Source organism: Aulonocara sp. 'chitande type north' Nkhata Bay, linkage group LG3 (genome assembly GCF_057382095.1).
Source record: "Aulonocara sp. 'chitande type north' Nkhata Bay isolate Kocher_YH1m ecotype deep benthic linkage group LG3, A_spYH_male_GT1.1, whole genome shotgun sequence".
NCBI classification, from domain to species: Eukaryota; Metazoa; Chordata; class Actinopteri; order Cichliformes; family Cichlidae; genus Aulonocara; species Aulonocara sp. 'chitande type north' Nkhata Bay.
This window is the reverse complement of record NC_141346.1, coordinates 44441962-44457314: the sequence shown is the minus strand read 5'-3', so window position 1 is coordinate 44457314 and position 15353 is coordinate 44441962. Positions and strand designations below refer to the sequence as shown.

At 39.4% G+C, this 15353-nt stretch overlaps 2 protein-coding genes across 7 annotated transcripts in view; one reads left to right on the top strand and one right to left on the bottom strand.

Moving 5' to 3' along the window:
* The first annotated feature begins 2514 nt into the window (after positions 1 to 2514).
* On the top strand, positions 2515 to 4365 carry LOC147335850 (fatty acid-binding protein, intestinal-like). The gene is made up of 4 exons (XM_086282800.1): positions 2515 to 2824; positions 3154 to 3326; positions 3617 to 3724; positions 3811 to 4365. Exons 1-4 carry the CDS (start codon positions 2758 to 2760, stop codon positions 3859 to 3861), a joined length of 399 nt encoding a protein of 132 aa, XP_086138926.1. The 5' UTR covers positions 2515 to 2757; the 3' UTR covers positions 3862 to 4365.
* Positions 4366 to 10596: 6231 nt separating this feature from the next.
* The window catches only part of LOC147335849 (RNA-binding protein with multiple splicing-like), a 38034-nt gene continuing 33277 nt past the window's right edge, over positions 10597 to 15353 (bottom strand). For 3 of the 6 annotated variants that reach the window (XR_015127147.1, XR_015127146.1, XR_015127143.1), the window contains 2 exons: positions 13471 to 13590; positions 10597 to 12980 (listed from right to left, as the gene is read on the bottom strand). The gene's annotated coding sequence lies outside the window, so the exon portion shown is untranslated. Of the gene's footprint in view, positions 12981 to 13464; positions 13591 to 13894; positions 14053 to 15353 lie in introns of those variants that run through there. The other 3 variants (XR_015127144.1, XM_086282769.1, XM_086282779.1) reach the window with 3 other exon arrangements.

Genomic DNA, 15353 nt, shown 5'->3' with positions numbered 1-15353 from the left:
ACACACACACACACACACACACACACACACACACACACACATACACATACACACACACACACACACACGCACACGCACACGCACACACACACTGAGGTGTTATTATATTCATCTACTAGTATGATGTAGGATTATTAAGAATAACTGAGGAAAATCATTATGAAAAATCATGACCAAAATATATATATTTAAAAAAGAATGGAATACAATACCCTTTTACTAATTTTATAAAGGAGTGATAGTACAAACTCACACAGTAGATGCAGAGATATCTTCACAGAAAGATCATTAAACACTGAATGCATTACAAGTTGGAAAGAAAAATTTGTTATCTGTCACATTCTCACTAGTTATCACTTCAATTTACCAGAGGCATCGTATCAGGTCATTACAATCAAAAGTCAAAGTACAAACTGTCTTTTATTGACTGCAGTTAAGGTGGTGTGGAAGTAATCAAGTAACAATGCTGTAATTACCTCTTAGTAATATTTGGAGGTTAGTAAGATAAATTGCAAAACTATTTAATTGCTGTTCATGTTATGAAACTATAGCAGCCAGTTAGGCCAAATAAAGACTTGAAACAGGGACAAAAGGTAGCTTTGTCAAAGTTAACAAAGCTAGTGCTAATGAGTGCCTTGTAAAATATAAATTACTAGGATTATATATACATGCTTTGTCGTAAATTACAATTTAGCAGCAAATTTACAACACTGGCACCGCAGTTGGTAGATTATTACCACAATTAAACACAACAGCAGCGAGCAGGGCTTAAAGTGTGAGGAGTTTTTGAGCTGACGCACATACCGCTAACATTTGGCCTTTGCAGCTGCTACTGCTCACATTTTTATGTGAATCCTGTAGCTTCAACCCCAGCTGTATTTTGGGCCAAGGAGTGTGCAGTGAATATGGAAATGTCACTGATACTGACACTGACTGGTGAACAAGATCTAAAATATGATCTGTGTTATTTCATCATCTGTGTCTTTCGGTTTGGATTTACCCGCTTCATTGTTAAATGGAAGTGGCATCTCTTGGTGACTGAGAGGAACTCTAGAGGTATACAGAGAGTATTCAGTATTCATGTAGTGAGCTGTGCAGCTCCGAGTGCAGCTTTACCGCTCAAGAATGCAGCTATAGTGCCCCATTGTCCATGGACACAAGCTTAATGACAATTAAGGACAATACCCGCAGTGTTTTGTCCTCTATCTCGTCTGCTCTCGTCTGCTCTCCCTAAGAATGCATCTTAAACATTGTGCTAACAGTGCTATTATGTTTGAAAATCCATTCATATTTATCATTTTTCATAATATTTATTGCATGAAAATGTTTTCTTGGTGGAGTAAGTTATGTCGGTTATTCATGTTGTCAAAAAAATCATTTAGAAACTAACTTGGTCTCCCCTAGCAGACTGGGGACTTGTGACAGCCTCACATGTACAGTAAAAACTAAACTACAGTTTAAAACTACAGTCACCAGCCATAAAACACACATGTAGTTTACTGCAGCAGGTACGTTCACATTAGGCAGATGCCATACAATAAAACTATCACAAGTGACTGAAAACAAGTAACATAAAGATCTGTAGCAACTCTGAACAGGTTGGATGAAAAAATGTTAAAAGTTAAGCAAGGGTAACGGATAAAATGCAGGAAATAGACAAACGAGAGAGTGCTAAGACAACAGAACGTGTTTGATAATTATTCTAGGTAAACCATTTAACTTATTAGCTAAACATTACTGATGAAAGCTTGATTTGTTTCGCTAATGCTATGGCTAGCAGTTAAACGTTTAGCTAGCAGTTTTGGACGAACAATTGAAACAATGCAAGCTAAACTGTTAAAGGTGAACATGAAACAACAATGAATGGTAAAAACATAAAAATAAAAAGTCTAAATAAAGCTTAAAATATGTTTAAATGAACACATTTTACCTCGAGAAGTCTTGTGAGGTGGTTTTTGGGCTTGGGTCCATCTGACAGGGTTGTGGGGCTACAGATGGTGATAGTTTTGGAAACACTTTTGGTAAAGGTAACATTATTTTCATCTCTAAAGCTCATAAAAACATACATCCAGTTTGTTTTTAATGTTATCCCACAAGTCAGTTGATGGAGACCTAAAACAGATGGATTATATTTTTAGTCAACAATACTTAACAGTGACAAAAACTCATTCTGGTGGATTGCATGCATGCCTATGCAAGTTTTGGTTTTTTTAATACTCATAAACCTAATGTTGTTTGAAAATATAAATAAAGTTAATAAAGTTTTACAGTTCTGAAACTTTGCTGACACTAACATTGTCCTCAAACTGTCCTAAATAGAAAGTTTGGGGTCCTCTATGAGGCCACACTAAGGATGCATTGTTAAATGGACCATCATTTTCATGCTAGGCACAAACTGTGTGACAATGAAAAGATTGAGCAGTAGAAAGGGGCACCCATTCAAACAACTCCCTCCTTTCTTTTCCCCCTGCAGAACAATGCAACAGTGTTTAACTGTGCCAGATTCGCAGAGGGGAGTTGCCCTCCTGTCATTTATCAGCGTATCCTTGAGGTCATGCAGCTATCAGCCTACATTTGACACCGTCTTTAAATGGCCACATCAGCAGACAGATAATCAGTGAGATAAAGAACAGCATCTTCCATGCCAGCTCAAGGAGGGGTGGATGTGTATAAATTGAGGCCTTTGGGGAATCACAATCTCACGGTCTGCTGTAGCGCTTCATCATCAGCTGCCTTCAACCCGACGAACCTGCAGCCATGTCCTTTAATGGAACCTGGAAGATCGACCGCAGTGAGAACTATGTCAAGTTCATGGAGCAAATGGGTGAGTGTGTGTGAGAGCACTTGACAGTGTTTAGTTCACTGTCAAGCCATGCACTTAAACTCTGTTTTTTCTGAGCCTGGCCGTGTGAATTTATGAGGATAATGTGTGTAACTGTGTTTCCATAGAGTTCAGTATGGTTGTGCAGGTGCTGCACAGAGCAGTGAGATGTTAGGTTTTAATGTAGTTGTTGTAACAGCATTCATCTTAGGACTGATTATAACACTAATCACTATCATGTGGCTATAAAATCACCTCAAGGGGTTAATGACCAATAACTATTCATTCAACAATCCAGTTTCATATTTCTATGCTTTTTTGTGTTTTACAAGGTGTTAATCTTGTGAAACGCAAGGTGGCAGAGCACGACAACCTGAAGATCACCATCGAGCAGAACGGGGACAAGTTTCACGTCAAAGAGTCCAGCACTTTACGCACCAAAGAGGTTGACTTCACTCTGGGCGTTCCGTTCGACTACACCCTGGCTGATGGCACTGAAGTCTCAGTGAGTGCGCTAAAGAGAAACATTACTGAAGCACAGGCACTTGGTCAAGGTGCTGTTCCATAATTGCACAAAGGCAACCAGAAATGGTTTGTTTTAGGCAAATCTAGCTTGTTTTTAAGAATGATGGATTCTCTGCTAATGGAAATAGTGGAAACCAGCTGCAGTTAAAAGCAAAGGAACAGTTTCCAGTGAATAATTCACTCTGCGGTGAATTAAAAGTCGCTTTTATGCAAATGTAAAACAGTAAGGGAGAGTGTTAAAGAGTGCTTTGACTGTATATTTTTAACCAGGGTGCATGGGAGATGGAGGGGGACATGATGAAAGGCAAATTCACCAGGAAAGACAACAACAAGCTCCTGACCACTACTAGAACTCTGGTGGGCGGAGAGCTCGTGCAGGTCAGTAGGTCCAAAGGTGTCGATCCCGAATTCAGTCCCAATAAATAAACGTCTCCACAAACCATTGACACTTTTTGTCTTTGCAGAGCTACAACTATGAAGGGGTGGATGCCAAGAGGATTTTCAAGAAGCAGTAACCTGGATATTGAAGTTCAAATTTTATTTTTATATAAATCACACAGCCCAGTGAACTGTATCTGAAGTTATTGTTGGCATTTAGCTTATTTTACAAGAAGAATTATGGTCACCATGTTCATGAAACACTGAAATGGTCACACAGCGAAGTTAAATTTGCATCCCTTTTCCTGTGAAAGGAGAAAACAAACACTAAACAGCATCCTGGCAGTGGATATCTATCTGTAGCAGTAGCTAAACATTCAAATGGGTTTAGTTTTATTTGTCTTGGAGGGGTTCGGGATTTTCCGCACATCATAGTTTCAACAAATTTCACAGGACTCATTCATTGGTATGGTGTAGGTTATCCACAGTAATGGCTGTTTTCAGGTAAAGCTCCACAGCAACATGAAATACATGAAATGTTATTGTGTGTGTTCAAACAGGGGGAAAAAATCAAATTGCACTAATGGTTCTCATGTATCAGATTGTCCTCTACAATAAAGCATGTTTATTATGTCACTTGAGTTTAGTGTTGGTGTTATTAAATGACTGAATTGCATGTGAATTAAGTCCGATAAATATAATCAGTCAAGATTGTCTTAACAGATGTGATAAAAGTCTATAATCTTAGTCATATTGCTTCCATGACACAAGCACAAAGCTCATGCCTCTACGATATCATTTTTTACGAGCATCAAAAGTTCTTCATCAGGGATTTAAGTGAAATACCACGTTACCATTTCAGACTGCTTTCCAGTCACTCTTATAGCGCATGATTGGAGTGTGACCTTCTGCTGTCATGTGGCGGCCCTTATGTGCTATGTGGAGAACTAATGGTTCATCACATGGTGGTTTTCTAGAAAGTGAACAATGATTTTCATTCAGGGACAAAAAGCTCATGGCTGTTTTTAGCCACGAAGGGTGTAAAGAGTAAGAGCATGTATGTAATGAGGCTGTCTGACCACAAGAGGGAAACCCGTGCCTCCTTTAATTTTACTGCTGTAGATACAGCAGCACAATACGAATTCTAGGACCTGCCAGCTTCAGAAAATGCTAGATAAAAATGTTTTTTATGGGTTTTTTCATTATTTGTACAAAAACACAAGAAATGGCAAAGATAATTATTTGATCATTCTCGGCATGTGCACAGTATTGAACAAGAGGGGTATAAAAAAAGCAAAAAAAGTGGCAAGCCTAAAAAAAACTGTTTACAGAAGATGAAAAGTATCATGAGATTTTGAACCACTATACAGTTTGGAAAGCTCATTGGTAACTGCTCCATTTTACAGTATGACGATGATCCTAAACACACTCCTAAAGAAGTAAATGCAAACCTAGAAAGAAAAACACAACGACACACTTTCAGTCATGCATTGGCCTCCCCAGAGCCTGGACCTGAACATTGAAGCAGTGTGGGATCATTTTACAGAGTGTGCTGCACAAGGCAGCCAACATCCAAAGAAGCGCTTTGAATGTCCTTCAAGATGCCTGAAGATATTCCTCAAGATAACTTAAAGAAATTACAAGAAAGCTTGACAAAGTACAAACTCTGTTTTTGTTTCTATAAATCTCAGCACCCATTCCCATTTTCATAGTAAAATATAACAAATGGTGGCTCAGGACTTTTGCACTCTGCAGAGACAGTGCCTGATGGACAGGTTCGGTAAGTCTTCACGCCTGCGTAGTTTAACTTTTGTGATGTTCATCATGTGCAATTTAAGCAAAATTAAGCAACAGGTTTCCAGTATTTAGAACTTCACACTGCTCAAAGTGCTTGAGTTTTCCAGTCTTTGGCAGAGCAGGCATCAACATGACACAGATTTCCTTACATGGGCATCTTGGCTAATAATTATCCTACTGAAACCCAAACTCTTGTTTTGAGACCCGATAAGTATAGAAACTAAACTGCTTTTGAACAGGGAGTCATCAGATGTTACATGCTTAAAAAGAAGAACTCCTATGAGTTACAATAGCTTTATTTTACGGAGCCCCACAGGGGACATGGGAGAAATAAAAAATTAAGACGGAATTTTGCGAAAGTTGAATTCCAACAATGGCGGCAGCTACTTAGTTGTAATATTACTCTTTCTGGGTCACAAAATACATTTTTAAGATATTTTGAGGCGTGAATGCAGTTGTGTAAACGTCAGATATCTGCTCGGTTTACAAGATATCACATATTTGCAAAAGTGCTCCGATGTTTTCGGATATTGTATGAAACTTTTGCGAAATCTTGCAAAAGTTTTGCGAGATCCCGAGTTAGTTTTGCGAGATCTCGCAAAAGTCCATCTTAATTTTTTTTTCTCCCATGTCCCCTGCGGGGCTCCGTATTATTTGCATTGCAAAGCAAAGCAATAAATGTTTTATTGGGCTGAATGAAGTATATGAAAAGCCAAAACATAATACCAACAGTACATCATCATGGTCTCAGGACTCTGTACTGTATAGTTCTGAGGTTTGTATGGACGTGGTAGGTGATGTCTTTAGATATAAACCATAAGTCCAAATAAAGTAAAACCAATAAAGTGTTAAAGTCTTATTGGCTCTACAATGATAGACTGAGAAAGAAAGAGTCTAATATCGATCGATGGCAACTTCCCACTGAGTCCTGAGTGGCACCCTTTTTCACAGAGGTAAAAGCCCTCCACGAACAAGGCTAATCTGGCAGGGGCTGGGCTACTTTGAACACCAGTTTCCCGCTGAACCCTCCTTAGGGAGGAAAGTCCCCGGAGACCTGTCAGATGCTGGAGGGCTGAACAGATTTCAGTGCAGGGAAAAAGTGGGCCGCCAGGGCTTCTTTTCTCTGTCAAGATGTGCAGTCCACACTCATTTTATGTTTTTGACGTTTAAATCAGCAACATTATGGGATGCATCTCCATCACTGATTAGCCTGATACAAGACTTCCATGCAATGGATAGGATCACCTTATAAAGTGTAAAGTTCAGATTTTACAGCTGTGGCAGTATTACAAGTTAAAATATTTTTTGACCTGTATTAGCAAATGAAGGCTTTCATTTTGTCCTATTGCTATGTATACACATAGAGAGAGAGAGAGGATTATTTTTACCATAACGAAGATGTGTACTCTTTATCTGCCACTGGTTATGTGTGAATCATAAATGCTTTGTAATATCTGTACCACTAGGTAGCACTGTGGAGCTCTTTATTGTCTGAGAAGAAGGTCCTCAGCTGCTCTATGATGTCATCCTAAGCCAAGTTACCATATGAAACACACCCTGTTTACACAGACGCACACACTCACGTGCATGCACACACAAAGCCCCACTACATAATTATTGGATCTCAACTCAAATTATTGGAATAATATCTCTGGTACTTATCTGGCATCCAGTAGAGTTAGAGTGAAATCAGTGGGAAACAGGAAAGTCGTGGGAGAGTTAGCCTTTAGTGTTTTGATTGCTGTGAGACTGTGGGCGCAAGGGGCCCACCCGAGGGAGGTGGAAGCTGTGGATGAGAGGGGAGGAGGAGGAGGTGGGGAAGGAAAAATAATAGGAGGACAAGAAGAAGTGTGTGTGTGTGTGTGTGTGTGTGTGTGTGTGTGTGTGTGTGTGTGTGAAGAAGAGGAGAAAGAAAGGACAACACAGGGAGAAGCCACTCCTCGCCCAGCTCAGCCCCTCTACCGCAGTGAAATCAAATTCACTGACTCACTCTGAAGTCGTCAGCTCATGTGAAAGACTAACGATCACAAAGACACTGACGGCGTGCTGGTGAGCATCGGGGCTATTAGTTGGCCAATGCTTCCAAGAAGACACGGCCCAGCTTTAGCCAATCACTGTTTGGACAGTGACTCTGCAGGCCTTTGTAGAGACGCATGCAGACTGCTGGATGATGAGTCAGTAGACAGTCAGCACAGATTCCAGTCTTACTATAAACAATTCATGCCAGCATACATGCTCAGATGTGACTTCAATTCAGTTTTATTTATACCGCGCCAAATCACAAAATCACCTCAAGGTGCTTTATATTGTAAAGTAGATCCTATAATAATAAAAACAGAGAAAACTTCAACAACCATATGACCCCCTATGAGCAAGCACTTTGGTGACAGTGGGAAGGAAAAACTCCCTTTTAACAGGAAGAAACCTCTGGCAGAACCAGGCTCAGGGAGGGGCGGGGCCATCTGCTGGACCGGATGGGGAGACTTGTGCCAAACATGTTCATTTGAAAACATTATTGTGTGAAAAGTATGATGATGATGATGGAGCTGAGACAGCTGGCCATTGGCTGGCCTTTATGAGATGAGACATTAATAGGAAATATATCATCAAGCCTTTATAATTTTTCATCCATAAATCAGAATTTCTATTAGTATTATTAGTATCATTATTAGTAGTATTAGTATCTCAAAATCTTGAGTTACTCAGAAGTCAGTTGAAATTTTGAAATAATTATTCGAACTTGCTAGTTAGCGCTGCCTTATGTAAATTTTTATTTTCATTTTATTTATTTTTATTTTGTTTTTACATTTCTATTTATTTTTCCATTCATTTTCAGTAGTCATAGTCATTAGCATAACACACACAATTATTGTCAATATGATTTAAAAAACCATATATATAAAAAATTATTAGTAACAATAAAATCAACATCCTAGTATTATCAGCATGAGCGTGTTAGCATGTACTTATTAGCTGTAAGCTCAGTTGCTAGCATGTATGCTAACATGGCAGTGGAAGCTTTTTTGCTGTTTTCTGCGGTAGCTGATTGGCTTATTCTCTTTGTGTGTCTACAACTAATAAAAGGGGCACAAATAAAACCCATTAGAAACCAGCTAGGAAAGTATTAAATGTGTTAAACATCAGTTTTTAGCTGAATGTTTGTTAAGCAATGCTAATGTTTGGTCTGTATTTTACAGGCACGATCCCAAAAACGAATTCAAGTATACAAAAACATACATATTCAGGTAATGTATTAAACCAAGGAGAAGATTTTTAATTTACCTGAATTTTGACTGTTCACTTCAGTGAAATAAAATAAAAATGCTTGTCAGCAAGTCCATTTGTCTGACATCCTGCAGCCAGAACAGCATGAGACAGAAACACCTCTTTAATGGGCTTGTCAAATGGACTAACACCATTACAAAGTGTTGCCGGTTGGGCGTATGCATGCATGCACCAAGATGATTACGTACCTTTGCACAAGCATTTTTGTCCCTCACTTTGCTCTGCACCGACACCCTGCGTGAACGCCACCGGGCACGGACGAGTGTGTGTCGTGTGAGAAGCTGTTGTGTGCCACCTGGTGTGACTGAGCTGACAGGAGAGTGGAGACAGTGAAGAGAGAAACTAAATTGGCTGTGGCCTCTGTCTCAGGAGTAGCCAGCCCCTGGGTTAGGCGGGCTATTCTTATAGAGGGCAGTGAGAGGTTTCCAGCTCTCCTGATACACAAACCATTTTATAGAATCCCACATCATGTTTTGATGGTCTACTGGGATTACGAGGGAGGTATTATCCAATGAAAAGTGTAAGAATGGAAGAGGAAATGGAACTATACGAAGGTGGATTTCTCTGTGGGTACAAGGCCACTTCTAAGAGGAGCCAAAATTACCAAATGCAGTCTTGAAGTCTAAAAATATCCTATGATGTAAACCATGGCCTGTAATATAAAGGCCCAGGTAGTACCAGTTATTTACATAGTTATTAAAAGACTAAACATTGGCAAGTTCACAGGATACTGCGCTTCAGTGAGCCTGCTCAGATTGTTAGCACGTAAGAGGAACCAGTTAGCTTAATGGTTATTAGGTTTGCTATAATTATCCTGTGACCAAAAAGCAAACAATCAAACAAAAAAATTTTGATTTCATATTTTCTCATCAAAAATACTCTTGTGCCATTTCATTAGGTATAATGTTCTACTGCTCATTAATGCTACTGTCTAATCAGCTAATCAGTGACTGATGTAGACATGGTTGAAACAACCTCCTGAAGTTCAAACCAAGTAGAATGAGGAAGAGAGGTGATTTGTTGATGCTAGACATGCTAGTCTGAATTTGAATCCAGGAACAGCAGATCTGCTGGGATTTTCGGACACTACCATCTGCTCACTTAGCAGTTTTCTGGGTGAAAATACCTCATTGATGAACATTCAGAACCACATTCAGAGAGTAGGGTCCACATTTGGTGTAAACGTGAAAGCATGGATCTATTCTGTCTTGTATCAGGCTAGCGGTGCAATGGTTTGAGGGGCATTTCCTCTTAGTAACATCTGAGCATCATTGAAACACTACAGCCAGCCTGAGTATTGTTGTTGACCAGGTCTGCCCCTTTATAACCACAGCAAACCCATCTTCTGATGGGTCCTTCCAGCAGGATGATGCACTATGTCACAAAACTCAAATCATCTCAAACTTGTTTCTTGAACATGACACTCAAATGTCCTCCACAGTCACCAGATCTCAATCCAACAGAGCACCTTTGTGATGTGGAGGAACAAGAGATTCTCATCATGGATGTGCAGCAACTGTGCGATGCTTTCATCCCCTTGGATGAATAAAGACAAAAATCTCTGAGGAATGTTTCCAGCACACTGATCGATCTGTGCCACCCCCATCTGTCCAACCCAGTACTAGCAAAGTGATATATATATATATATATATATATATATATATATATATATATATATATATATATATATATATATATATATATACATATATATATCAGAGTTTTATCAGTGTCTTCACATTTCAGAAAACTTGCACACTCTGAACAAATAAGGTAATCATGACAGCACAGATAATGTCAATCTTTAATGGCAGATGGCCTGAAATGTCTTCATTTAACATTTTCATAAAAACGTCTCATTTTGATCATCTCCTTTTTTTTTGTTTCAAACAAACAAACCTCTGCAATTCACTGAAATACAGTTTCTCCTTACAGCGGCTAAAGTACATAAATATCAACAGTACTGTATGCATTAGGAAAAAGGAAAAAGAACACGCACACACACATGCCGTGAACATGCACTGAACACACAGCTACACACGCGGTATACTAAAACAAGTAAAGAAATGATTTGTCACTGACAAAAGGAGGGGGAGGAGTCGTCTTATTCGTTTTTTCAGGAACTTTTGTACGGTACCGCTGGCGAAACACAAAAGACCCATTCGTTCGAGGAGTATATCTTCTTCTTCTCTGGATTTCACAGTGAATGATGCAGGTAAAACAGTATTCACATGTTACATACAGTATGCTCCAATCAGACCGATACAAACGAAGGAAAAAGCTCTAGTAATTCTTACCAAATGAAAATACAATTAAACTTACAATAATACTTACAATGAATTATATGATGGGCGTTTTCTATGAACCTTAAAAAGACAACACCCATTAAAAAACACACATAACATTCACGCACGTTGTATAAATACTTGTTCTAATAAATCTGAGTGCCACACTTGGCTTAAAAATGTCTGTAAAAGCAAAAATAAAAACCAAAACAAAAAAACCCTTCAGCTGATTTAATAGATATGATGCATATTATCATTAATTACAAACACTTGGCTACTGTATGATTCAACCAGTCCGATATAAGTGTACACAGAGGGGCTAAACATCACAGGGGACACTTGTCTCCTTACGGCGTTTGATTGTCACATCAGCGTGAAATGCGACTTGGCCTTCGGAGACTGGTTTCGTATTAGCGAATGAAGATTTTGGCGTCAAGATGTCACAGAAATATGATCACTCGATGATATGTCATACAGCAAAGACGTTATTGCAAGATTACAAAAGACTGTTTTATCTTTTCCTTTTTTTATACATCTCACTCCAATCATTATTATGTAAATTCAAACTTTACAAAAGCAGGTTGAATCACAGCGGCTCCCTAAAAATAGACAAAAGACACAAATCGCTTAAAGTGAATATCCTTTCAGATGCAGAGTGGCTCTTTGGAGTGACACCAAAAGGGACATGCTGCAAAAATAATGTCATACTTCATAAGAAATCAGACTGAGGACTACAAAAGTAGTCAAAAATGGAATAACCACTAGCCTAGATAGCTCTCCAGTGTAAAAAAAGAAAAAAGAAGAAAAAGCTTTGGTCTTGTTTCTCTATACTGTGCTGCTGTCCTCCTGCTACACAGCGAAGGAGCGATTTCCTAATTATAGCAGAGCTCAGTTTGCCGCGTATTGCCATCACGCTATACGTGACATTGGGGTCACGCTACCTTCCACCGGCGATGGCTTTTTCCTGTCAGTGCCTCTTTTCACACATCTGATTACCTCAAACAGCCAAACTACGAGCTGGATCAGGTGCGTTTTGTCACTCAACGTTAAAATCGCTTCAGACAAAAGACTTCTGTGTTTCGTTTCGTCGGGTAAAGACGCCACAGAGGGACAAAACCCCCCCCCAAAAAAAAAAAAACAAAACACAACACATATGAGCGAATCAAAATTCCTTTTGGAGCAGAGACAAGAGCAAACTGGCAGGACTGCTTTGGTATAGCAGGGCGACTTGTTGTTTTAAAATGGCACCGAACAGAAAGGGAACAAAAAAAGAAAAGGTATAAAACGTCCTCACAAGATTTAGCACAACATAAATCAACCCAAACAAAACCGTTTCAAACATCGTCTTGATTACAAAAATACCTTTTTGTATTTCTTTAAAATATCTAAAAATGTACAGCATTGTTTTTTCGTTGTTTTCTCTCTCACGCTCTATTTTTTTTGTTTTTTTTGCAAAGTCATGCGTCAACATGTAATTTCATAATCATAATAACATTAATATGAATGATATACAGAATAGTAATAATTATAGTCATATAATAACATTACTCAGTAGCACTTTAGCCACACTTCCGGGCGTCTGCAAAGTGGCTGCATAAAACAACGTTTGCACTCCTTTTAGGTGGCCGGCTTTACACCCGCACGTAGAGGATGCAGAGACCAGCTAGGCGGGCGATGCAGTCAGTCGGTAAACAAAGAGCGCGGACGCCTTTGTTGTGCATGCCTGGTACCTTTCACGGAGGTGTCAGAGGAGGTGTAGCCAAGCGCTGCCTGTAAATTTACGTAACAGTATAAAAAAGATTTGGAGGGACTTTCGGGGAGGGGGGGGACTCGATGTGTGATGGAGGCTGGGGTCTAGTATGTCCTGAGGCCCATGAGGCTGCTGCTGCCTGAAAGAGAAAGACAGAACGACAGCGAGGCTGAAGTTCGCAAATGTATAATGGGAACACCGGGGATTATGTGGAAACACTAACAGCCTTAAAAGTCACACAGATTTTTTTAAATCCCCACCAGATCCAGTGCCAAGACCACACCCACATTCAATGCACGCGCGCTCTATCTCGCGCTTAAATTCTGGTGTATTTGTTCAAAACATTTCGCAAATCTCAAACATGCACAGATGAAAGTCGACACGGTGTCAGTACAGTTTGGCGCTGCTTCCTTCATTCAAGTGGATGTTTTTGACTGATGCTGTCTCTCAAATTTGTATTTTTTATTTTTAAAAAAAGGACTTTCACACCTTTTCCTGCAAATCTACACTTTCAAAATCCCCCCTCTCCCCTGCAGGGGCCCGCTACACGGGCGACGAGGTGCGATCTACACCTTTTGTCCTCGCCTGTTGGGATCAACGGTTGTGACGTTCCGAGACGTAGAACTCACCGACGGTGCGCTGCTCCAGCAGCTGGAGTTAGGTCGGTCCTCCTGGTTTCTAATAGGACACGAGAGGCAATCGGCAACGCCCGTCACAGCCGGCCACGGCCACCATCACACATCAGGAACCTGAGCACACAAAAGGAGACAGTTGGAATAAATCCTTTTGATGATGTTTCAGAGGAGTGAATTTTGGTTTTATTTCAACAAAAATGTATGATTTTTAAATGTTCTCAAGCTCTTCGATTACTGGTATGACAAAGTTCAGCTGCATTGAACACACTGGTATATGTTTGAAGGGCAACGCAGCAGCTTATTAGTGTCAGTTTTACAAAGTTACAAAGTTGTTAATCGCATGATTTTGTTACTTTCACTACACAAATTCTCTATTTATTTGCAAAAGAGAGAAAAAAGATAAACACAACTGTCTAACCTCATGGAGCGAAGACAAAAATGGCAGAGAGGTCAACAACTTTCGAATGGTGGTGATTACGTGGTGGACATTACTTAGAATTTGTTGCACAAAGGGGAAATCATTTCTGACAGTAAAGGGACCCATGCCCAGGAACGAGATCCATTCTTTCCGATTGCCTGTAAAGGCAACACAATACACAATATTACAGAGCAGGTATCAAAAGACCCCTGGATCCAGAGCGATAATTAAGCTGATTGTACAGTGTGGTGCAAAAGTCTTGAGCCTCCCATAATTTCTCTATATTTTACGTCTGAGGAACAAGACTTTCTAGTCATTTTTAAAGTGGTCTTGTGCAATAGTTCTCCAAGCTTTCTGAAAGTATTTCAAAGTTTTTCTTTGAACACTGGCTGCTGTTTCACTCATTTAGTCCAGTTCTTGACCATTTCGTTTATTTGCATATCCATGTAACACTGACCTATCAAACATAGAAAAGGCACAAAAATCAAGGGATGAACTAGAGTTTTGTCTACATAACTTGTTCTCGTTTATTTAAATACATCTACAAAAATGTCAAAGATAATAATTTTGAAGGGTATAAAATAGTTATTTCTTCATTTTTCAGCATCTCAAACACACTTTTACAGAAACATACCTAGATGGAAAAACACACAATGACACAGTATCAGTCAAGGACTGGCCTCGAAGCAGTGTGGGATCATCGTGATAGGAAACAGAACAAAAGGTAGCCGACGTCTAAAGAAGAGCTTTGAATGTTCTTCAAGAAGCCTGGAGAACTATTCCTGAAGACTACTTAAAGAAAATTTTAAAAAGCTTTTCTAAGATAGTTCAGACTGTGTTGAAGAATAAAGGTGGTCATACCAATTATTGAATTTCAAGCTTGTCACTGTTTTTTCCTTATATACTGTATTTCCATGTATTTTTGCACGTATTTGTGCAAATTTCTGTGCCTGTTTTCAATTATCCTGGCAAAATATAAAGAAGTGAGGGGTGACTCAAGACTTATATATGTATATCAATCTGAAAGACTGATTTTAAACAAATACAGAGATATGCACTGGTTCAGACATAGTAAAGGAAATCTTGCCTATGTTATACTACTATAGTGACTTCTGTGTAACATCCTTTCTGGCTGGTTTTCCTGTGTTGACGCTAAAATAACAACACAAAAAAACCCCACTATCATATGTCTGCTCTACACATTAAATCAGGGATTTATGCCGGTATGTGTGCACATGAAAGGCTTAATGCTGTGTCATAACCTGGCACTTATGTGGAAATGTATCCTAGGCAATGTTGTGGAGTAACACGACAGTGATCTAAGCAGCAGTGTAACTAATTTCTTTGTTACAGAGGAAAAATCAATAGTGTATCTTGTTTCTTTAAAATCAGTAGCTCAAAAGAGACGAAACCAAGCAGCAGAAGACATCTTAAGTCAAGACTCGAGCCACATACAGAA